Source organism: Sarcophilus harrisii, chromosome 2 (genome assembly GCF_902635505.1).
Source record: "Sarcophilus harrisii chromosome 2, mSarHar1.11, whole genome shotgun sequence".
In the NCBI taxonomy this organism is placed as follows: Eukaryota; Metazoa; Chordata; class Mammalia; order Dasyuromorphia; family Dasyuridae; genus Sarcophilus; species Sarcophilus harrisii.
Genome location: NC_045427.1, coordinates 248,662,131 through 248,685,482, shown reverse-complemented (window position 1 = coordinate 248,685,482; position 23,352 = coordinate 248,662,131). Strand labels below are relative to the sequence as shown.

General features: G+C 35.5%; 1 protein-coding gene across 2 annotated transcripts in view; it reads left to right on the top strand.

The window, feature by feature from the left end:
* The window catches only part of MAN1B1 (mannosidase alpha class 1B member 1), a 34,805-nt gene extending 11,895 nt beyond the window's left edge, over positions 1-22,910 (top strand). For both annotated transcript variants that reach the window (XM_031951948.1, XM_031951949.1), the window contains 8 exons: positions 1,171-1,356; positions 5,016-5,164; positions 5,864-6,052; positions 7,296-7,486; positions 10,699-10,819; positions 16,406-16,603; positions 16,692-16,823; positions 19,970-22,910. In XM_031951948.1, the coding sequence (XP_031807808.1) occupies positions 1,171-1,356; positions 5,016-5,164; positions 5,864-6,052; positions 7,296-7,486; positions 10,699-10,819; positions 16,406-16,603; positions 16,692-16,823; positions 19,970-20,170 (1,367 nt within the window). In that variant the 3' untranslated portion in view covers positions 20,171-22,910. The remainder of the gene's footprint in view (positions 1-1,170; positions 1,357-5,015; positions 5,165-5,863; positions 6,053-7,295; positions 7,487-10,698; positions 10,820-16,405; positions 16,604-16,691; positions 16,824-19,969) is intronic.
* Positions 22,911-23,352: the final 442 nt, after the last annotated feature.

Genomic DNA, 23,352 nt, shown 5'->3' with positions numbered 1-23,352 from the left:
CTAACACCTTTTATGAGGCAGTATGGTGCTGATTTTTAAACCTAGCAAAAATAAAACTAAAAAAGGAAATCCTAGAAAAAAATAAGTTTTCCTCAAGAATATATTTGTAATAATACTAAATAAAATATTAGTTGATTATACAAATGTATTTTTCAAAGTTATTCATTGATGCCAACAAAGATTCATATCATTATTTGCAGGTGATTTTATTTATCTAGAAAATCTTAATTGCCTCAAAAAAAAAAAAAGGAATGGAAATAATAAATGGATTTGATGAAGTTACAGGACATATGATTACTCCAGAAATATAATTTGCATTTTCACTTGTAAATTATTATCATATTAAGGATGACAAAAATAAAATATTTAGTAATAAAGTGAGATAGGTATATACATCGTCTATACAAACACTAGTATAAAACTAATACCCAAAATAAAAAATATCTAAATAATTGGCAGTATGTTTAGTATTTGTTTGAATTGGCATATAATAACGTGGCTTCTGTTAAGATTAGTTTCTATATTTAGTGCATTTTTGGTATACCAAGATCATAGTGACATAAGAGAAAAACCCTAACCCTCCCCACAGTAACTCCTAAACTAACCTAATTGATAAAACCTCAGCCAAACACATAATCATTTGCCTCAAAATCCCTTTGTAAGTAAATCAGTTTTTTAAAAAATGGTATTGGGGACTCCTCCCCTCAAAAGCTTTTTAGGTTTAGGTAAGTTATGTCTCTCAACATTATTATGAAAATAATTTTGACTTTGTGAACTTCCTGAAGGGTCTTAGGGCCAAATTTTGAAAACTGCTGCTATACTGAATCTCATGGGATTTTAAGTCTTTCTATGGCACTCCTGAGCAACCAGATTTCTTGCCAGATTCATGGTAACCTTTACTTCATTTTGGCTTTTTTCCTCTCCTTTTTTCTCTCTGAGCTTTGAGGTAGAAGTGAAGTCTCTTATTTTAACCTTGGTTATTACAAGCAATGTCTCCCACTGTTGCTTCTCAATAATAGAGGTTTGGAGAGCAGTGTCCATAGCAACCATAACTCCACGGTAACAGATGGTCCTCCTGAGTATCTTGAGACTTGTTTATTATATTCAGTCATATCTTCTGTGTTTTTACCATATTGAAAGACAGTGTTAATGTTCTCTTTAATCTTATAGTTCCTATCAATGAAAGGCAAAAGGCTGTAATAGAAGCATTCCGCCATGCATGGAAAGGATACAAAAAGTTTGCTTGGGGACATGATGAACTAAAGCCATTGACACATTCATTCAATGAGTGGTTTGGACTTGGTCTGACATTAATTGATGCCTTGGACACCATGTGGATTTTGGGTTTAAAAGAAGGTACTATTTATTGTTCAAATCTCCTGGTTGTTCTCTGTTTGAAAGTATATTTTGTTAGACATATCCTAAAGTAGTATATCAAACACTTTATATCTTTTGTTTTGTTCTTTTAACACAAATTTATTTACCATATTGAATTTGGAGGAGATGGAAAGATAAGCATAATTCATCCAATCACTTAGAAGGAGAAAAGACTTATAAACAGAAATACTACAAATTAGAATGTAAGTACATAAAAAATATAAAATGGTATGTGATCAAATGAGGAGAAAACTACCTTTTTATGTTGGAAGAGATAGTATTTTAGCTGGCCATGAAAGTGTGGATGTGATGTCAGCAAATGGAGATAAAGTATTCCAGGTGGAAAGAGTGTGAATAAAAAGAACAGAGGTGGGAAAGTGTGTATCGGGATGGCGCACAATCCATTTTAGCTAGATTATAGAGTACTACTTTAAGGAGGGAGAAATTGGAGCCTGTTTGATGAGACTCTTAAATGTTGGGCTAAGTCATAAGAAGTGGAGAGCTATTAAATTTTTGAGTAGACAAAGTGCATGAAGACTAACGTGGGAATGATGGTGTAGAATGGATTGAGAAAAGTGTGGTGCTCCCTAATGGCAGGAGTGGTACTAGATGATCTCCTCAAGTCTTCTAATTACATGAAGTTGTGATGTTCTCACAACTTAAACTAAAACTTTTAGGGTGGTATTCAATATTCTTGCATGTTTTTGTTTGGTTTTCAAAAATATAATGTCTGTGTACTATTCCCTTCATTTTTTGGGGGGAGACTGGAGACAACCCTTAGTGCCATTGATCCAAGTGAGACATAATCAAAGCTTGAATAAGCATTTGTGGCAGAAGTACAGAAATTTGGGCATTTCCTTAATTTATTGATAGTAGTGGTTAAATATCTGTTGAACATTAAATAAATGTCCATGCTTTATTAATGTCTCCATTAACATAGATTTGAGAAACTTTTTTAAAGAGAGTTAAGATAGAGTAATAGAGTGTTAGACTTAATGTCAGTAAAGACCCATTTCACATTCCACATTCAACACATAATAGCTGTGACTCTGGGCAAGTCATACCTCCTGGATCTCAATTTCTTCCTCTGTAAATGGAGATGATACTTGCATTCTCTACCTCATGGGAATTTTGTGAGGAAAGTAATCTTTTATTTTCTTTTAAAATTATTATAGCTTTTTATTTGCAAGACATGTGCATGGGTAATTTTTCAGCATTGACCCTTGCAAAGACCTTCTGTTGTAACTTTTCCCCTCCTTCCCCCCACTCCCTCCCCTAGATGGCAGGTAGTCCAATACATATATGTTAAAATATGTTAGATGCAATATATGTATACATATTTATAGTTATCTTGCTGCACAAGAAAAATTGGGTTTAGAAATAAGATAAAAATAACCTAAGAAGGAAAACAAAAATGCAAGCAGACAATAACAGGAATGGAAATGCTGTTGTGGTCCACACTCATTTCCCATAGTTCTTTAACTGGGTAAAGCTGATTCTCTTCATTACTGAGCAATTGGAACTGATTTGGTTTATCTCATTGTTGAAGAAAGCCACGTTCATCAGAATTGATCATCATATAGTATTATTGTTGACGTGTATAAGGATTACTTTGTAATCTTTTAAGAAAATGTTATTTGTATTAGTAGTGATATAATAAACAATATCAAGTATTTTGGAGAAAATGTTTACTGATAGGACATTTTAGGGTTTTGTCCAACTATGTGAAGCTATGCTATCTTATCAGCTTGCACACCATAGTTATTACACACATCATTATAGTTTCATAGTACTGTATATCTACATATGTACGTAAAAAAACTACAAAAACCACAGTAATATATAGTATTCCTAGGATTATTTATTCCTGTATGGCTATCAGAATTATTTTTTTCCATTTGTGTTCTTTTGAAACACTTCATGAAATGTTCCTGACTCTCTTTAGAGGTTATTTATTAGGTTATTTGGTTAGGAAGTACCCGCAAATGAGCCTATTGTTTTGCTTCTTGTGGGTATGTAGTTTAAAAAAGCAGAGATTTCCATAGGTACTTTAAAAATTTGCATAGGCATAAAGATCCTTTTTTGTTTTAATAGTTTATTACAATCACGGTTGACTTGTATTGTTTTTTGTCCTTCCTCATATTGGCCTCTCACTTTCTACTTGGATGACCTTGTAGTCTTCTCAAGAAAATGAGAGGATGGACTATGCTATCTCAAGATTTCTGCTGCTCTAGGCTGTAAAAGAAGTCTGGGTAGCTTCCCCTACTGGACAGTTTAGCTTAATTGTATTTTTAAGTCTTCTTTGGTGCCTTTTGTTTACATATTTCTTAGATTAAAGCTATTTAATTATGGTTTACCTCCTATTGCATCCTTCCCCCTTACAAAGAAAAATTACTGAACAATTGACCAATATTTTAGGTGCCCGAGTATGATAACATTTTATATCTATATAGTTCTTGACTTCTGCTTAGTTAAGTCATTTTTGTTTCATCACTGTATTCTGGGACCAGAATTAATTATTGAATCTAATCTGAGTTCAGCTGCCTTTAAATCTGGACATTTTAAAAATAGATTCCTGGTAATACCATCTGCTTGTCAAATCTAAAATTTGTGTCATCTTTAGTCATAAGGAGAATTGTCAATTTGTGAAAGATTATTATATTTAACCTTAGTATGGCTCTGGTACTGTATACATGCTCTGGTTCCAATGTATTTCTTTTCCAGCTACATATTAATCTGTATGGTCCTACTTAAGCTATAAGTAATACAGCTCTAAAATTCTACACCACTCAAACTTGCCCAAAGGGTACACTTTATATATTTTAAACTGGTGAGGATTTTTTTGTGGTGGTTTGGAAGATTTTGAGTAGTTTGGCTGTACTTGGCCTTGCTGTTTCAAATGAGAAATATTTATGAGATGCTTAGTACAATGCCCACCAAATAGTAAGCACCATGCTTATTCCCTTCCTCTTCCTCCTTGCCATCTATAGACTAGTATCCTTAATTGTTCTTATTTGGAATTCTACTTAGCTATCTTTTTTTTTTTTTAAGGGTTTTTCTTAAAACTGCCTCCACACCTTAAGCCTAAACCTATCTCTAAACCTACTTGGGTCTTCCACAAAGCAGTTTGATAATAAACCTTAATTGCTTTCTCTGCCTCCATCTCAGCCTCTTATATACCTGCTTGGTGTAATATTGACTCTATGTTCTAATCTTAACTGTGCTCTATCTGTCCTATTGAACTTCTCACAATAAGCCTAGTCTTCTTGACCTTAATTGGTTCTGACCCAGAGTTTGAATATTTCAGTCTCCAATTTCTCATCAGACTCTCAGCCTAGCTTTCTAACTGCATCTCCTACTCCACCTTTGTGTATAAAATTTTAGTCTTTACTTCTAGACTAAACATAAAAACCAATTTAGCTATCTTCTTTTTAATCCAGAGATTAAAAGCAACTTAGTTTTAGCCTTGACATAGAAAATTCATTTTTTAAATGGAAATTACATTTTTATAATCATATAGTTAGATTTTCGAGCATAGTCATAGAGTTATAGATTTAGAGCTAGAGGGTATCTAGAATATATGCAAGTAATATCCTTATCAATTCAGTCCCTTTGCCCTTTTTTGTTTTGCCACGTAGAATTTGAAGAAGCCAAGGCATGGGTGAAGACGGAATTGAATTTTGGAAAAAATGTGGATGTAAATCTATTTGAGAGTACTATCCGAATCTTGGGTGGACTTCTGAGTACCTACCATTTATCTGGAGATAGTCTTTTTCTGGAAAAGGCAGTAAGTGATATGAGTTTCCCAAATCAAGGTGTTTTTTCCTCCACTTAAAGTCACTGAATTGATAATTTCTAAAATTTTAGCATTTCTTTTTTCTTTTTAAATTTTTGTTAGTCATGTTTTGATTAAGGGGGCTGAATTTATTATAATTTACTCCTTTAGAGTCATATTTAGTGATTTAATCACATCTTTGTGCCTATAATATTAGTTTGGCCCTCCAATTGGTGTTTTTTCCACTTAAAATTTTTTAAGAAATGTTACTTAGTGATGATTATAAATTGCATTTGAGTTTATATTGAGTTACTTGGATATGTGCAGATAACAATTCCTCATACTTGTGTAGTACCTTCTAGTTTGTGGTACTTCATCTGATTGGAACATTTTAGTGGTCCTCTAAGATAAGAATTATCTCTCATTTACCTAAGAGAAAATTGAGTTTCAAAGAGGTTAAGTGACTTGCCCAGCCAAGATCACAGCTTGTTAGTGACAGAACAGACAGGACCTTGGTTTTTTGAGCCCTTTTCTAATGTTCTTTCTACTACAACTATTTCCTCAGACACTCTTTGGTTGCATCTTGTTATCTCATCAAGCATGCCCTCTTTATATGAAAAAGGGTAATATATAGACAGAGCAGCATATAAAAAAGGTAAATTCTTGAGGACTTCTATGTTTTGTTGAACTTTTCTTTTTCTTTTTTATTAGAAAGATATTGGAAATCGGCTAATGCCAGCATTCAACACCCCCTCCAGGATCCCATACTCTGATGTAAACATTGGCAGTGGTGTTGCCCACCCTCCTCGCTGGACCTCTGATAGCACTGTGGCAGAGGTGACCAGTATTCAGCTGGAGTTTAGAGAACTCTCTCGGCTCACTGGAGATATGAGATTTCAGGTATGGACCACCAGTTAATTAGTTGTTTCCCTCTCAGAAAAAAGGGGAACTTTTACCATGAGGCAGAACTTGAACCACTTACAGTCCCTCTCTCTTTAATTTTGTCCTTTGCTAATTATTATAAGAGGTTTGATTTTGTAGGGTGCTACAGTAATTGTACTAAAAAATATCAATTGCCTAGAAGCCTTGTTGTAGTCCCAAATAAAGAGTGTAAAAGTAATTTAGGAGACCTATCATAAATTAGTCATCTGGCCAAGATTATTGGACTTGTTTTTCGTTGACTTAGTTGTAGCAAATCTTCATGGAGAAAACTAGTAGTTAAGGGGTGGGTTTCTCCATTAGGTGGGAAAGATAGAAGTCATTTTTCTTTAGCATTCTTTAAATCCCATAGGTTTACTAAAAGAGGCCAATAATTGCCTTCATTCCTTTGTATTTATTCATTATTGTGAATCCTGGTTGAATTCTCTGCTAATTTAAAAAAAAATTTAGGTTTCAAAATTTGAACTTAAAAGGCTGTTCAATGTCTAGCCTAAGTTGACAGTTCATATATTTATTCTGGGTGAGCTACTTTTTTTTTTTTTTTTTTAATATGTAATTTAGAAGCTATTTCATTGGTGTATGGATTCAAGAAAGCTTGGAGTTGGAATGACCTTTAGAGATAGTCTAGTTCATCTCCTATAACTGATGTTTTTAAAAGTCATAATGAGATTTGAAAACAGATTTGTTTTTCTTTTGCCTTCCAAGAAGCTATGTGAGTCAGTAAAATTCAAGAATTCAACAAAGATTTATTAATCATCTCATTGGTCAGTGGCAGCATATTATAGAGTAAAAGGCTTATATAGTCATTAGGTAGAATAAAAAATGACTAAGGACTTGAGAATTGTTAGGAAAGTAAATTAAGAGAAAACTTGCCAGCAACTTGTCAGCCCCTATTACTTCAGTGTTATATATCACTGTCTGAATTGACCATATAAACCTCATTTAGAATAATCTGAGTTAAACCTTAGTCAAATTCCAGCCAGGTGCTATTTGTTTATGGGAAATGAAAGCTGCCAGACAACATTTGGCTTTTTTCATGATGACCTATTCTAACAACCTTAATTAGGAAATAAAGCCAAGTGAGGCCAGCTAGATGTTTAAAGATCCATCTAACTCGTTTCTCTTTGACCCTTTGCTTTTCTGTAGAATCGTGACATTCATATATTTGTTCTCCTTTACTTGTTTCCTTTGTTGAATGCTACAGACAGCCGTGGAAAACGTGATGAAACACGTTCATTCTCTATCAGGGAAAAATGATGGCTTGGTTCCCATGTTTATCAATACCAACAGTGGCCTCTTTACTCACTTGGGAGTCTATACTCTAGGTGCCCGAGCTGACAGCTATTATGAATATTTGCTGAAGCAGTGGATCCAGGGAGGAAAGAAAGAAAATGAGTGAGTTCTGTTTTCTCTACTTTTGAAATAAAGGCTTTGTGAATTCAATTTGTAGCTTAGCCATCTGCCAGCATTCTGAAGTTTAAAACATTTTGTGAATGCCTACTGTATGCTTTTTATTTTTTTTTATTTTTTACTGTATGTTTTGATTGGGAAAGCTAATTACTGAATTGGAGGACCATCTAAGGTTTTTTGGAGGAGATTAACATTTGAATTGGACTTTACAAGGTGGATATGAAGTCTACAGGTGGAAATGTGAAGGCAGGATAAGAGTCTAGGCACAGAGGGAACAGTTGTAAGCAAAAGCAACAGGGGGTAGGCTCAGTCTCTATTCAGGAGAGGATAAATTGTACAGCTTGTCTGGAATGTTATATAGAGGGGAGTTATGAGGCAGGAGAGATATTGTGATCTTAGTATATATGGAAGACCACAGGAATTTTAAGCTAAAGAATTATAACTTTAATTAGATAGATGTTAGTATGTCATTGAAGAGTTTTAACAGAAGAATTCTATGACTGGATATCCTGGGTAGCAGTATGAAAGAATCCAGTGGACAGAGGCAGAACTGAAGTGGAAAGACCTAGAAATGAGTTGATTATACAGGTAAGTGGTAACAGTTACATTAGGTAGGTAGTGATAATGGGAATGACATGGGAATGACACATGGAAATGATAACCAATTCTTTCCCCTTTTCATATCCAGTCATTTACCAGGTTTTGTCAGTTCTTCTGCAGTAGTCAGATAACACAAAGCTTTTAAACATGTGAGACTTAACAGGAATAATGTCATTAAAATGGAACCTAGGGATTTGATTTTGTTTTAAAGAGATAATAAAGTTGGTTTTGGAAATGTTGAATTTGAAACGATTCTGGGACATCCAGGAGGAGATGTCCTTTAGGCAGTTATAGACAGATCTGGATTTGTTAGGTTATCAGTTTAGGGGTAGTAACCCATGTAGAAAACTTCTTCCATTGATTTGTTTTAACAGCTCTGTTGTAACTTTCAGAGAGTATTTAAGATCACTAAGAACTTAAGTGATTTAACCATGGTCACATACTAGGCAGTAGTATTAGAACTGACAGCTTTCTAAAATAACTATACACCTGGGCATCTATTTTGCTGAACTGTTTTTCAGTTGGAGATGCAGGTCTGGAAAATACTTTTTAAAAATTGGTTGTCATCCTTTATTCACCTTATTGTTATCTAAAGTTAAATTTTATTTTATTTTTAGTTCTGCATTCTTTCCCTTTCACTCCCCTTTCTCCCACATTGAGAAAGGGATTAACCAATAGACTCCTTTCTCATTCCTGTTATAAATATGGCAAAACAAAACAATTTTCTTCATTGACCATATTCAGAAATTTTTATCTTACCATGCGTCTGCTAGGAAGGAGTTAGATAGCATTTTTTACCTTGAGTCTTCTGGAATGATGGTTGGTTTTTGAAACACCAATAGTCTTAACACTGATACTTTTCAGATTCTTCAGACACCATTATAATTTGACAGAAAAGGAAAAAGACTAATGTTGGAGGAAATATGGGGAAATTGGGACATTAAAATACTGTTGTGGGGAATTGTGAATTGATCCAACCATTCTGCCTTTTTTTGGGAGGGGTTGGAGAGGCAGTTGGGGTTATATGACTTGCCCAAGGTCACACAGCTTAGTTTTAAGTATCCGAGGCTGAACTTGAACTCAAGTCCTCCTGGTTCCAGGGCCAATGCTCCACTGTGCCATCTAGCTGCCCCGATCCAGCCATTCTAGAAAACAATTTGGATGTATGCCCAAAGGTTTACAACACTGCCTAGTCTTTGATCCAGCAATACTGCTACTATCTCAAAGAGATTTTTTTGAAAAAGGAAAGGGACCTATATGTACAAAAATATTTATACCAGCTCTTCTAATGATGGCAAAGAATTGGAAATTGATGGGGTGCCTATCAGTTAAGGAATGGCTTTGATGAGCAGGATGCTCTCAGAAAAACCTAGACAAACTTAAATGAAATGAGCAGAATTAGGAGAACATTGTACACAGTAATAACAATATTTTATAAAGACCAACTATGAATGACTTAGCTATTCTCAGCAGTATAAATATCCAAGATAGTTCTTCAGGACTGATGCTGAAAAATGCTATCCATCTTCAGAGAAAAAACGTTGGAATATGAATGCAGATTGAAGCGTACTATTTTATTTTTATACTTTCTTTTTCTCATTTTTTTGTGGAACTTTTTGTCTAATGGTCACATGACTAATGGAAATATTGGGTTTCAAGAATATCTTTTGTAGTTTTAAGAAATATTTAAGATATTATGTGAGATCTGGTTTTAATTGTCATAAGGTCTGTGAGTTAATTGACTTGATTGAGAAAACTTTGGAATTTTATATGATCTTATAAGGTAAGGAAAAAGATAAAACTTATCTTTTTGAACAAAAGAAAAAGATACACTAGGGTCATCAAAGGCTTAATTTGCAACCTTAATTGTGATAAATAAAAACACTGGGCTTGGTGTGAGAATAATTGGAAGTTCTAGTTCTAGCACTTAACTGCCTCCCTGGGCCTTAACTTTCCTCATCCATAAAATGGGAGTGATATATACAGGACTTGTGGAAAATGTGGTTGGTAAAGTGCTGTTCTTCATTATATTAGTACTAGTGTTTTCTTAGTTTGGAAACTCCTATTTCCACTGTAGATCGCAACTTACAATGTTAAGAGAGTTGCTTCAGGTTCAGCATATGAAATGATTATATAATAGCAAAAGATGGAATTGGATCTCGGGTCTCTGAGGTTTTTTTTTTTAAATATCAACACTTAGCTGCATTTGTATGTAAGTGTAGACAGATCATCCACCAGCCCTTCTGAATCAGTCTTTACCTCAAAAGCTCTGCATTCTTACATTCTAGAAAAACATAGGGAAGAACAGATACATATTTATTGGCAGTGTAGCATCATGGATAGAAGAGTGGTCTCTGACACATACTGACCTTGTGACCCTGGGCAAGGTAATTTTTAATATACAAGGCAGCTTGGTAAGAGTTGAGATTTCAGAGCAGGTGCTGATCTGCTTTGATAGTGGTACATTTCTTAGGATCAAGCACCATGTGCAAGTGTAATCACAGCTCTTCTCTTCTACCCTATCCTCTTCTCAAACGGGCATCATAGGGATGTAGATGTCTGTGTGTATAAAATTGGGAAATTGTTTTAATTAACAGATTGCTGGAAGAGTATATTAATGCCATAGAAGGGGTCAAAAGACACCTACTTCGGAAATCTGAGCCCAGCAAGCTGACTTTTGTGGGTGAACTTGCTCATGGCCGCTTCAGGGCCAAGATGGTGAGTCTCTGTACCCTTTGTTGCTTTATAGATATGATGACATTTTCTAAGAGCAGGGAACTTCATTGAGGCCAGTTGAACAAGTAAAATTGTGTAAAATAAAATACTCGAGATGAATTCTTAATTATAATGAAAAGAATGTGGGAAGGCCAGGCTCTGACCCATTAAAATCAGGAAGGAGAGAAGATCTTGATGGTAACCCAGACAGACTTTCAAGTAGATGTTACATACAATTTAACAAAGTTGTTAGTGTTAGCCATTTGGACAGTGTTTCTTACTGAAACAGATCATCTGAGTCATCATGTTCTATACCAAACAGCTTGTCTGTAGGTAGATAGCAAGAAATTTCTTTCCTTTTAAATAGATTTTCCCACCTTTCCCAAATAAAGATCTATAGACTCCTACTGACCTGTGGCCAGCAGAACAACTTTAAATAAAGATTATCCAATATCATGATATATCAAAGTGGGCTTGTTATTGAGGAGTTAATGAAGAATCTATTGCTCTTTGTACCACTATTTTAAGATTTTTCCTGTTAACATTATTTACAATTTTTTTTTTTTATTGTATCCCATTTCGAAAAGATAGAGGCTTTAGTAGATTTTATGTTCCTTGTGTTAGGATATTCAGTTAGAAAGTAATTCTAATTTAGTATGCTATTATTGTGGCTTTTATAACTAATCCTCTTGCTTCTGCTCCAGTGTTACTCTCTTGGCCAGGTTTGGACATAATTTTCAATCTGAATTTTGAATTGTGGGTTTAATTAGTCAGAATTGTCAATGGGAAAATAGGGTTTTATCTTCCCTGTTTTTTATCCCACAGGGTAGTGTGAAATAAGCCTAACAGGGAAGTTGTGATCTTTGAAATTCCACTATTTGTCATTCATCTCCAAAAATAAATCGGTAACTGACAACCAAAAAAACAATTATTTAAAACTAGGCCAGGAATATAGCTGAGTTACAGTGATAGAAGCATAATGTCCAGAATGAGAGATGTTAGTTTCTCCCTAGTCATTTGGAGTATTGATTTTTGATTCTCACTGTTATATTGTCAAGTGAGCATTTGACAAACTGGAGCACACCTTAAAAAAGAACAATAGGACTGATAGAAAGCCTGTAGAATATGCTGTACGTCAAGAATAGCTTGAAGGAATTGGGGATGTTTGTCCTGAATAAGTGGTATGGAGAAAGGGTTATGGTTTGAGTATCTTATAATCATATAGAAAAAAGCAGATTTAACCCTGCTTAGTTTGAGGGCAGGACTAAAAATAGTGGTGGAGACTGCAAAGAGACAGATATCTGATTGATGTTGAGATTATAGGATTATAGATTTAGATCTGGATTGTACCTTAGTGGTTATCTTGACCAACACCCTCATTTCATAGAAGAGGGAAAACTGAGTTCCAAAGGAAGAATTAGTGCTATTCAAAAGTGGAATTGGTTGCCTTAGAAAGTGGTGCCTTCCCCATCCCAGAATAAATAATACAGTTTGGTTTTCTTCCCCAAAAAACTTATTTCTCATGGATACCTAAAGTTAAAAAAGAAATTATTTAAGTGCCTGCTATGTGCAACATGTGTTTAGGGCCCTAAAATTTTTTGCACTTGGGGCCAAGAGCCCAAACTGTGTTGGGTGAAGAATACTTCTGGTGAGAGACAGATTCCTGGACACTGTAGAAGACACTATAGACACTGGCCAACATAGAAAAGAATGGTGGCCTCACCGCTCCCTCTGTCAAGAAGCAGCAGCATTTAGTAGTTGTCTTTTTTTTTTTTAACTAATTCTTGATAATCAGATGCTGAAATTAGCTGTTTTTACGTGTATTGTTCAAGAGGTCTGGTCCCTCTTCTCCTCCCTCTCCCAATTATTAGCAGGTGGGGCCAGTAGAGTAGTAACCCTCATGCCAAACTGATAGAGAGAAATAGGTGTTTTGGGGAAGGAGGCTGAAAGAAAGCTTAAACCCTCTTCAAGGTATCAGTTTAGAGCTAGAAGGGACCTTGAGGATCGTTCCAATTCCTTAATTTTTACAAAGGAAGAAGCTAAGTGTCAGAGAGAGGAAGTAGTAACTTGTTAAAGGAGGCTTTTTTTTTTTTTTTTTTTTTTTTTAAATTTATTTCTTACTGAAATCAAGACTTGAGTTGAAAGGTAGAGACAGCTCAGTTTTCCTAGACTCATAATACTATTGAACTTGGAAGGTCCAAGAGACCACCTTGTCCAATTCCTTTATTTTATAGAGGAGTTTGGCCCAAAGTTAGTATCTTTTTTCAGCCACCTTGTTGTTGCTAGACTCCTGCAGAGCTACTCTTATAGGTTTGCTCAATCAGACTCGGGTCTCCCTTCCCAATCCTAGCCCATTCAAAGGCCTCCGTCCTCTCTCCCTGCTTAAATGAGGAATGATTAATCCATTCAGGTTTGGATGCCATTTTAGGAGTGAGTAAAGTTTTTTTTTTTTTTTTTTTGTTTTTGTTTTTTTGTGCATGTACATTTACCTAGCTTTATATCTAGCAGCTTATGCATCTCTTCCAACTAGATGTCTACATCAACCATGTTATTATGTTATTATCTGTGTCCTCTGTTCCCAGTCTTCTCCCTTCAACCTATCTCCTCTTACCCTCTCACCTTAGATAACTTCATGAGAAAAAAAAATTCACTTCTGTATGTGTTGTCTTTCTCTAATAGAATTTCAAATTCCTTGAGGGTAGAAGGTGAGACAACCTCTTTTTTTATTTGTATCCCTAGCACTTAATACAGTATTTGGTATATAGTGAGCATTATTTTTTTTATTAATTTGTTTTTTGAATTTCACAACTACTAAATAAAATGATACTTCATATATATTTGAAGAAAGAAGATTAATTGTACATGAAACTGCAAATTTTTTGTTTTGTATAGTTTACTTTTCTTTTAAAATATGTAATAAATTCAACATGTAGCATTCAAAGCTCTTCTGCTAGTCTGATTCATTCTGCCTTTCTTTTCTTAATATTTAAAAAAAAAAAGTCTCAGTGATCTGTCTTTTTCTGCTGTATCTATATCTTCAGCTCTTCCACCCCATCTATTGGAAGGGGAAAAAAGAGACAGAATAAAGCCCTTGCAACAAATATTCTTAGTTACACAAAACAAGTTCCCACATTGTCTGAAAATGTATATCTTACTCTGCATCTTGAAGCCACCATATCTCTTGTCAAGAGGTTGTTTCATCTCATCAGTCTCCTAGAATTGTGGTTGGTTATTGATAGATGAGAGTTCTCAAGTCTTTCAAAGTTGTTTTTCCTGTATAATGTTATTGTTGTATAATTTGTTTTTCTGGTTCTGCTCAACTTGACTTATAAGGCTTCCCAGGTTTCTGTGCTTTTTCATTCATTTACATCTGATGTTACTCCTACTTTCTTGTCTCTTCACCTTACTTGTTCTTAAAATAACTTCTCCTGCCTTTTCTCCTTCCTTAGAGAAGTACAAGGATCGATATGCTCTCTTTAATTAAGTTATTGAATTTCTCACCCTGTGGCATATTTATAGTTTCTCCACCTTTAAGGTAATTCTGTAGGCTAAGGAAGATAAAAAGATGAATAGGATAATAGTCTCTTCTCTTGAAGATCTTACATTAATTTAGAAGAGGAACTAGAACATGTACTCCAAATGACAGTTACAGAATAGTATATGATAGATGTATAAAAGAGATGTGAAGTTATGTGGAAATTCTTGAGAATAGCATTATTGTCAGTACAGCAGAAGGGGAATCATGGAAGAGATAGTGTTTAAGCTGGGACTTGAAGGGTGAATATTGTATCGTCAGATGGAAATGATTGAACTCAAGGTACAGAATGAGATGCTTTCAGATATATAGCCACTTTAGGGTTTTTTTTTGCTTGACTGCATGGTTGGCATGCTGATTTTGATTTTCTTTCGATTTGAAGAGAGGTAGAGATGTGGAAAGGAGAGAAAGAACCAGAAAAAATGTTGGGATTGTTATCAAAATGGAGGGGGGGGGGAGGGCAAAAATTGTGGGTCACCAAAGTATTTTAGAAATGTAAGACAGAAAAATTGGTAGCTTTTGAACTAATGTTTGCATTCATTATATGCTTAAAGAGAAAAGCAAACTATGGCTTCTGTCCTTTATAGGAAAATGTTTATAGTTAATCTATTTATGGAGAAGAGGGATAGACTGGAGATGATATTCTTTATGTGGAGAAGAAAATGGCAAACTACTTAAAAACCTTTGCTAAGAAAACCCCAGATGGGTCACAAAGAATCAGACATGACTGAACAACAAAGAATATAGGGAACAGGCTGAATAGCCATAGGGTTGATGGGAACTTTTGGGAAATGTTTGAACAGTTGAGTAGTCTTAATTTGACAAATTACTGTAGAGTGCATGAAAGGAAATGGGGTGAAATAGATCTGCAAAGGTAGCATTATAGCATAGTTTTAGAACTAGAATGAATCTCAGAACTCATCTGGTCCATCCCCCTTTACTTTACAGATAGGAAACTGAAACCCAAAGAGGTTTAGATGACTTGCCCAACACAGGTAGTAAGTGCCAGAGATGAGATTTGAACCTAGGTCCTCTGATTCTAAATCTAGCACTTTGTCAGTTGCACTACACAGTGCCAAGTTAAGGAAGGCCTCACAAACATTTTAAAAGTTTGGACTTCTATGTGATAGGCAGTAAGAGAGATACCAAAGCTTTTTTTTTTTTTTTTTTCCAGAACTGTGGAATGAAATAATTATAAGAGAAATGTTATTCTTGAAGTTATACATAGGATCAATTAGAGGGAAAAAAGACCCAGGATAGAAAGGCTTATTATATTTTTGTATATGTTGAAACTCCATGCATTAATTAGAGACAAGAGTAATGATGGCATGGATGTGAGTGGCAAGTAAGAGTAGAAAAGAAAGGCATGCATGTAAGAATGATAGAAATGACAACTAAATTTAGCAAATATTTATGAGTTAAGAAGGACTCAGATGATTCGATGATGCTGAGGTGTGTTATTGTGAGAAAGGGGAAGCTAATGATAAGTGTAACTCTTCTTGTTAACATTAGTAAATGGACTTTGTCAATTCAAGGTTTATTTCTGTTTCTCTTTGGAAAGTGTTTTGTATTTTAATTTGAATGTAGCTGTAATTTTCAGGGAATCCACAAGACTTGATGAAGTAAAATGTAAAGAAAGACTTTAAAACTTGGGAGAATGTAATTCTCCAGTTTTCTCTGTCCTCCTTATTTTTCATTTCAGAAGTAAAGTCAAAACCTTTTCTCAGATTTATGTCAAAATGGTGGCCTAAGTGGAGGTACCCTCTGTATCTTCTTTGAAATATTTTTGTTTAAAAAGTGGTGCCTGTTAGATTATGCAAGCAGAATGAAGGAGCAAGCGATAATGTTAACCAAGAAGATGAAAACAAGATTTGCCAGAGATAGAACAAAATGTGGATAATCAAGAGACTATATATGTATTTATATGTTTGGAAGCAGATCTCAGTGCTTAGGCCTGTGAGTGTGCATTGAATGGTGCCAATGGACTGTCCTCAGAATGACCACTTGAACATTGTTGAGAATTTCAGTGTTTTTAAAAATGTTCTAACTTTCAGGATCACCTGGTATGCTTTTTGCCTGGTACCCTGGCTCTTGGAGCTCATAATGGATTAACAGCTGATCATATGGAACTGGCTAAAGCTCTCATAGAAACTTGTTACCAGATGTATCATCAAATAGAGACTGGTCTGAGCCCAGAGATTGTGTACTTCAATATTCATCCCCAGAAAGGCCATAAAGATGTGGAGGTTAAGGTAAGATCTGGAAACCTCTGGAAAAAGAAAGAATGACTCACTTTTCTTTTTCTTCCAACTCTGAATTAAATTTTTTTTTCTTCTACAGTCTTCAGATAGGCATAATCTGCTGCGACCCGAAACGATAGAGAGCCTGTTCTATTTATATCGGTTTACTGGTAACAAAAAATACCAAGACTGGGGCTGGGAGATCTTGCAGAATTTCAACAAGTATACAAGGGTGAGGCCACATTTACATACTGTTCTGAATTCTTTTTTTTTTTTTTTTTTTTTTTTAACTTTTTAATAGTATAAAACTTTGTTCCAAATTTTTCTCTCTTCCCAAGAAGTAAGTAATCTGATATTGGTAAAATATGTGCAATCCTTTGAAATATATTTAAAACATTTTTTAGCATGTTTTAAACATATTTCCATTCTTGTTATGTTGTGTAAGAAAAGTCAGACCAAAATGGGGAAAAAAACTAAAAGAAAAAAGAAACCAAAAAAAAAAAAAATGAAAATACTATGTTTTGATCCACATTTAGTGTCCATACTTCTTTCTCTGCATGTTTATTGGCATTTTCCATCCCAAGTCTGTTGAAATTGCCTTGAATCACCACATGGCTGAAAAGAGCCAGATCCATAACAGTTGATCATCACATAATCTCATTGTTACTGTGTACAATGTTTTCTTGGTTTTGTTTGTTTCAATCAAGATCAGTTTATATAAATCTTTCCAGGCTTTTCTGAAATCATTCTGCTCATCATTTCTTATAGACCAATAATTAAATTCAGTTCTTAATAGAGAAGGATTTAAGCCCAGAGTTCTGAGCCTTCCTTGGCATGTGTTCATCCCTTATTAAGTCGAAAGGAGTTATAATAATATATAAAATGTTGAGTGAATCTTTTTTTTTTTTTTTTTTTAAATTTAATAGCCTTTTATTTACAGGACATATGCATGGGTAACTTTACAGCATTAACAATTGCCAAACCTCTTGTTCCAATTTTTTACCTCTTACCCCCCCACCCCCTCCCCCAGATGACAGGATGACCAGTAGATGTTAAATACATTAAAATATAAATTAGATACACAATAAGTATACCTGACCAAAACGTTATTTTGCTGTACAAAAAGAATCAGACTCTGAAATATTGTACACTTAGCTTGTGAAGGAAATCAAAAATGCATGTGTGCATAAATATAGGGATTGGGAATTCAATGTAATAGTTTTTAGTCATCTCCCAGAGTTCTTTTTCTGGGCATAGCTGGTTCAGTTCATTACTGTTCCATTGGAAATTATTTGGTTGATCTCGTTGCTGAGGATGATGTTGAGTGAATCTTAAAGGAATTATAGAAATGTAAGTAATTATAGAATATGATTAGCTCTGATGAGGTGAAAGCTATGATTAAGGATAGTTGGAGAATAATAAGTGTGATTAGGTAGACTTTTTTTCATGTCAAGGGTTCATGGGCTAGATGGTTTTGACTAGCAATGATTATTAGTGGAAGGAGTCAGCATGATAGAACTAGTAGTGGTCCTGATAAGGAGTCTTATTATTTATTATTATTACTTATTATTATTTATACCTGCAATGAGGTGGATAATTTTTTTTTGCAATTTCCATAGTTGGGGAAGAGTGGTAGAAAGAACATACCAGGTACATTACCAAAGTGATCTTAGGGGTGTGTACATGAGGGTTGCCTGGGAAATTATCAGGTTCATTCAGGTTCTTTGTACATTTTTTTCCTCCAGTAGTTGATCTCTCACTTGAACACCTATAAATCTATTCTGGAGTGCTTACTTCAAACCTCTTGTTTTTCAGTTTTTACTCCATAGAAGTTTATTTTGTTTTCTTTAATGTTCAGAAGTACAGTTTGTCCAGTTATCCCTTTCAGCTTCTGGGTGAATTTCCAAGTATCAAGGAAAAAAGGCTCTCTTTTGACCTTGATTTTTATGTCTGATTTGTGTGAGGGTATTTTCTTAACTTAAAAAAAAAATGAACAATTTTTTCTTCTGCCTCTCTCCCCATTAAAAAAATCTTTGTAATATGCACAGCCTAAGCAAAACAAATCCCCCCTCCCCCTCCCCCCCAGCTATGTTCAGAAATGTAGGTTTCCTTTTACATCCTGAGGTCTCTCACTTCTCTTTCAGACTTCTCTTTTCAGCTTGTAGAACTTCTCTTTTAATGTGACATGTGATTAAACTAACATTGTGGTATGTGGTGTATTTGGGTGCTCACAGAGAAATAAGAGAATAGATCTTTAGACTTTGAATCAGGAAGACCTGAGTTCAAAAAAGGGCTTCACATACTTACCAGCTGTGTGATCCTGGGCAAGGTACTGAACACTCTGTCTGCTCCAGTTTCCTCTACTTTAATGGGGAATGATTAGCTTCTTGCTTATTTAGCTTTCCCTCACAAGGCTCGAGTCTTTGAGGATAAAAGCAGACATTTGTAAAGTGCTTACTTAGACAGTGCCTGGTACATTGTCAGGTACTTAATAAATGTTCGGTCCCTTTGTCTTACCCCTTAGTAGTTATTGGAGCTTTTATGCTACAGCTCAACTGGGTTCTGGGACATTGTAGAGCCAGGAGAGATTTTATTGTCCATAGTTTGGGGTAAAAGGAATATCTGTTGAAGGGTCTTTTGGGTGACTCTTTTTTAAAAAGGGGAACTTTTGATAAATTCACAGAAGAATTACATTGGTGAGTAAAAGGAAAACAACTAGTTTTTCTTCCAAATATTTTTTTGGTATCGATTGAGATTTTTTTAAGTTCTACGTTTAATAAATATTGACCTTTTGGGCTTATCTCCAAGGCACTGTTTTCCTGAACTCTACTGAGCTTTCTAAAACACTGCAAAGTACTTGCTGTAAATTGTATTATGGTATGAAATCTTTTAACTGTTGATGAAATGAAAAACTAATAACTTTGCTTCAGAAAGGGAGTGTGGATTTATTGATGGCAAGTTCACATTCTGAAGGGTTGGTTTTTCCTTCCAAAGATATTTCTGATCCCCTGATAATTTCTCATTCTAAGCTAGGCAGAAGGTTAATTTGCCTATATTTAAGAACTCCTAGGTAGATTTCTTTTCTTTTTCTTTCTTCCCCCCCACCCCCTCCAGGCAATTGGGGGTTAAGTGACTTGCCCAAGGTCACACAGTGTTAAGTGTCTGAGATCAAATTTGAACTCAGGTTCTTCTGACTTCAGGGATGGTGCTCTATCTACTGTGCCACCTAACTGCCCCTCCTTTGTAGATGTCTATAGTTTAAACATGAATCTGTTAGTTTAACAATAGCTTCCAGATGTTTTTGCCTACTTTTGTTTTATTATGGTGCTGGCTTGGATTTTGTGGTGAAAGTGACAACAACATGACTCTTATTTGTAGGTCCCTGGAGGTTATTCTTCTATCGATAATGTCCAGAATCCCAGCAACCCACAGCCAAGAGATAAGATGGAAAGCTTCTTTCTGGGAGAAACCTTGAAGTATTTTTTCCTGCTCTTTTCTGACGATATGGAACTTATCAACCTTGACCAATATGTATTTAATACAGAGGCTCATCCTCTTCCCATCTGGGTCCCCGTTTAACAGAAGGCTAGGAGAAACAGACCCTGGTGAAGGGGGGAACAACTTCTCCTTGGTATAGGGCCTTTCCCAGGTGAGCAGGGTTTTTAAACAGCACAATTTTCAGGCCTTCCTGGAGGACCAGATATGGGAAAGCCTTTCTCCACTTTGGAGAAATCAGCCATTCTTAGAAATCCAGCCGTGAAGTATGTGCTGCACCCAGCTGCTGGGAGCCAGATGAAATTCGACTCAGGGCTGAAGTAATGGGAGGTGGGAGGCTTGGTCCAGAGGGACCACCAGGGCCCGAGCCACCTTGTGCCATTTTCCTTTGGAGTCCCTGATTCAGGGATTTGTGCACACTGGCGTTAGGGGCTACTTTCCCCTCAGGTTTTCAGATTGTAGATTCAGCTAGAATGAGAAATAATAAGTCAGCAACTCGTAGTTCTGGATACAGCTGTGGTCCCAACTTAGAAATGGAATAAGCAAGAAGTCATTCCACCTTTATCATACGATTGCAGTGTGCTCAGCAGTGGTTCCAGACACTCTGATCTCACTCTGAGATGAAATGGTGTAATCATTTGAAAAGAGAAATGACTTAAGAAGCCTTTCTAGTGTCCTTGTTCAGAAAGCACTGTGAATGTATTTCAAGGAGATGGGGTTCCCCGTAGAAAGTTAAGTATGGATTTTGCTGCTGGTTTGGCTCCGTGGTATATAATTTTTTAGCTGTGTACTTTTTTTTTTTTAAACATATAAGATTCAATGTGAAACAAAGTCACAAATTGCTCATACATTTGTATTTGTATCAGTTAGACTCAGGTATTCTGACTGGAAAGGCTGCTTTGTGGTGCTGAGCTAGGAGGGCGTAGTTAATCTTAACTCAGCCTTGTCTCACTTTCCTCTTTCCCCTTGCCATATTACTCCATTGGGGTGCACCAGGCTTAATCCAGGCCAGTGTAAATTCCTATAAGCTGTAATGTCTGTCTTAATTGTATTGAAAGGGTTTTTTGGTTTGCTTAGTTTATTTCTTTTAGTAAGTACTTATGTAGATAGGATACAGGACATTTCTTCTAAAGGATGATTTGTTTTGAGGATTGACTTGTTGAAATTACATAATTTAACCATGGAATCCTTAAATGAGCTTCTTAAAACATTCCCTCAAATGTGCATAGGTTAAATAGGAATTGTAGCTGACATAGAAGTGAGAAAAGATCACAATCCATGCCCCAGAATGGAGTCTCATGGTAGCCAATGTCATGTGAACCAAGAGCCTTCCTGGCAGTCAGTGGAGCCCTTCCAGGTCTTCCCTTGGGAAAGAGTGACCCCTCAATCTGCACAAAGTACAAATAGCAATTTTCTACAAGTTGGGAAACAGCTTGTAGCATTTGTTGCTAAGTGGACTAGTTTCTTCCCTAGTTGGATGAAACTGTTCAAACGTGTGGGACCATATGTAATTTTTGACAACACTGTTTATCATTCCTTGTAGTGATAGCTCATGTGTAAAATCATTTTTGCAGTAAATGGGATTTATTTGAGCATGTCATAAAGCCTTTGATGCTAGAAGTTGGAGACATCTTGCCAGGACCTAATATGTGGCCTCTTTATTTTTAAATGCTTAGAAGGTTGTGCATTCATGGATGGGGTTTGCATATAGGTCCATGGAATAATGTGAATATTCCTGTGAGGGAGTCTGCACTATGGAAGCCATTTTCAGTCAAGCTGCATTATCTGGTTTATATCTACAATGGGGGTCTTTGTACACTGTGAAAAAAAAAAAAAAGATACCAAGTGCTATTAGAATATGGGATGGTAGATAAATAAGTAGCCTTTTCCTTTTCTTTACATAAATATATGTATTTTCCCTAACTCTGTTCTATCACCACCATTGTCTCCTGGAGCAAATATAGTTACATGAGTTGGTTTTTCTTTTGTTTTTTTTGTTAGTGGGTGGTGGGAGAACACAGAAGAGAGAGTACATATCAAGTCCTGGCAGAATTAATGCTGATCCTTCATGGTTCATTAAAAGTATTCTCCTGGATGACTTCCTCAAAAATGAATCTAAATTGAATACCTCTGTACTCCTTTATTCAGTGTTTCACTTTAGGGAGGAAATTGAGGAAGGTGTTGCTATCTTTATGGAAACTTTAAGAAAGTTCATGGTATCAAAATTCCACAGAGAAGCTCCTAATACTTATTTCAATCAACAAAAGCTCATTGTAATTTTCCTGCCAAAATTGTTCCCTAAGGACCATTCAGGTGGGAGGCAGCGTGGTGAAGAAAGAACACTGAAAATCTGATTGAGTTTGGAGGTAGGGGTTCTAGCCTTAGTTCTGCCAGTATCTGTTTGATTTTGAGTAAGGCACATTGTCTCTGGCTCTTAGTGGAGAGAACTGAACTAGGTGATCTCTCTGGTTCCTTCTGGCTGTAAAACTAAATGATTGGGTGGCATCTTGATCTCCAATACCTTCATTTTCAACCAAAGGGAGAGAATGTGCCCTGGTGCCCTCAGAATGGGAGGACACTGCTAAAGTAAGTCTGTAGCCACAGAATGTAAAAAAGCATTAAATTTCTTAGAATCAAAAGACCTGGGCTAGGATCCAGGGCTCCTTACTCACAGGCCAATATAATCTATTATACATTCAGACAGAAATTAATGTGCAAAAGAAATTCTAGGTCCTGTGGGGAAAGGAAAGTTTTATTCCATGTTCTGAATCACCAAATAATGGAGTTCTATATTATACATTTTATTAAACATAACTTATTTTAAGAAACTGTGTACTGTGTTCATTGCAAGCCTCAACAACTTTTCTGGTAACACAATTTGTTATTTCGAATTCCCTGATGCTATCCATTTTTGTTATATGGTTTTTGTTTGCTTTATTTTGTTTACTATTTGGTAGTGATTATATATAGGCTTAAGGCTGTATTTATTTATATGTACTTGGGTATATTGTAAAGGATCCTGGGATGGATATCTGAACCCATATATCAAAAGCCAAATCCTAAGTAGATAAGCAAAGTTGGTAGGAAAAGGCTATGTTAGGAAAAAGACACTTTGGTCAGCTCTATACTGATGACTTCCACAGATAACCCTGTAGGACCAGCCCTAATTACTCCCCTGTACTTAATCACATGTTTTCAACTACCTGCCAGATAATATCTTCCTAAGATGTTGCATATAGGCTTCATTTATTAAACCTAACTGATCC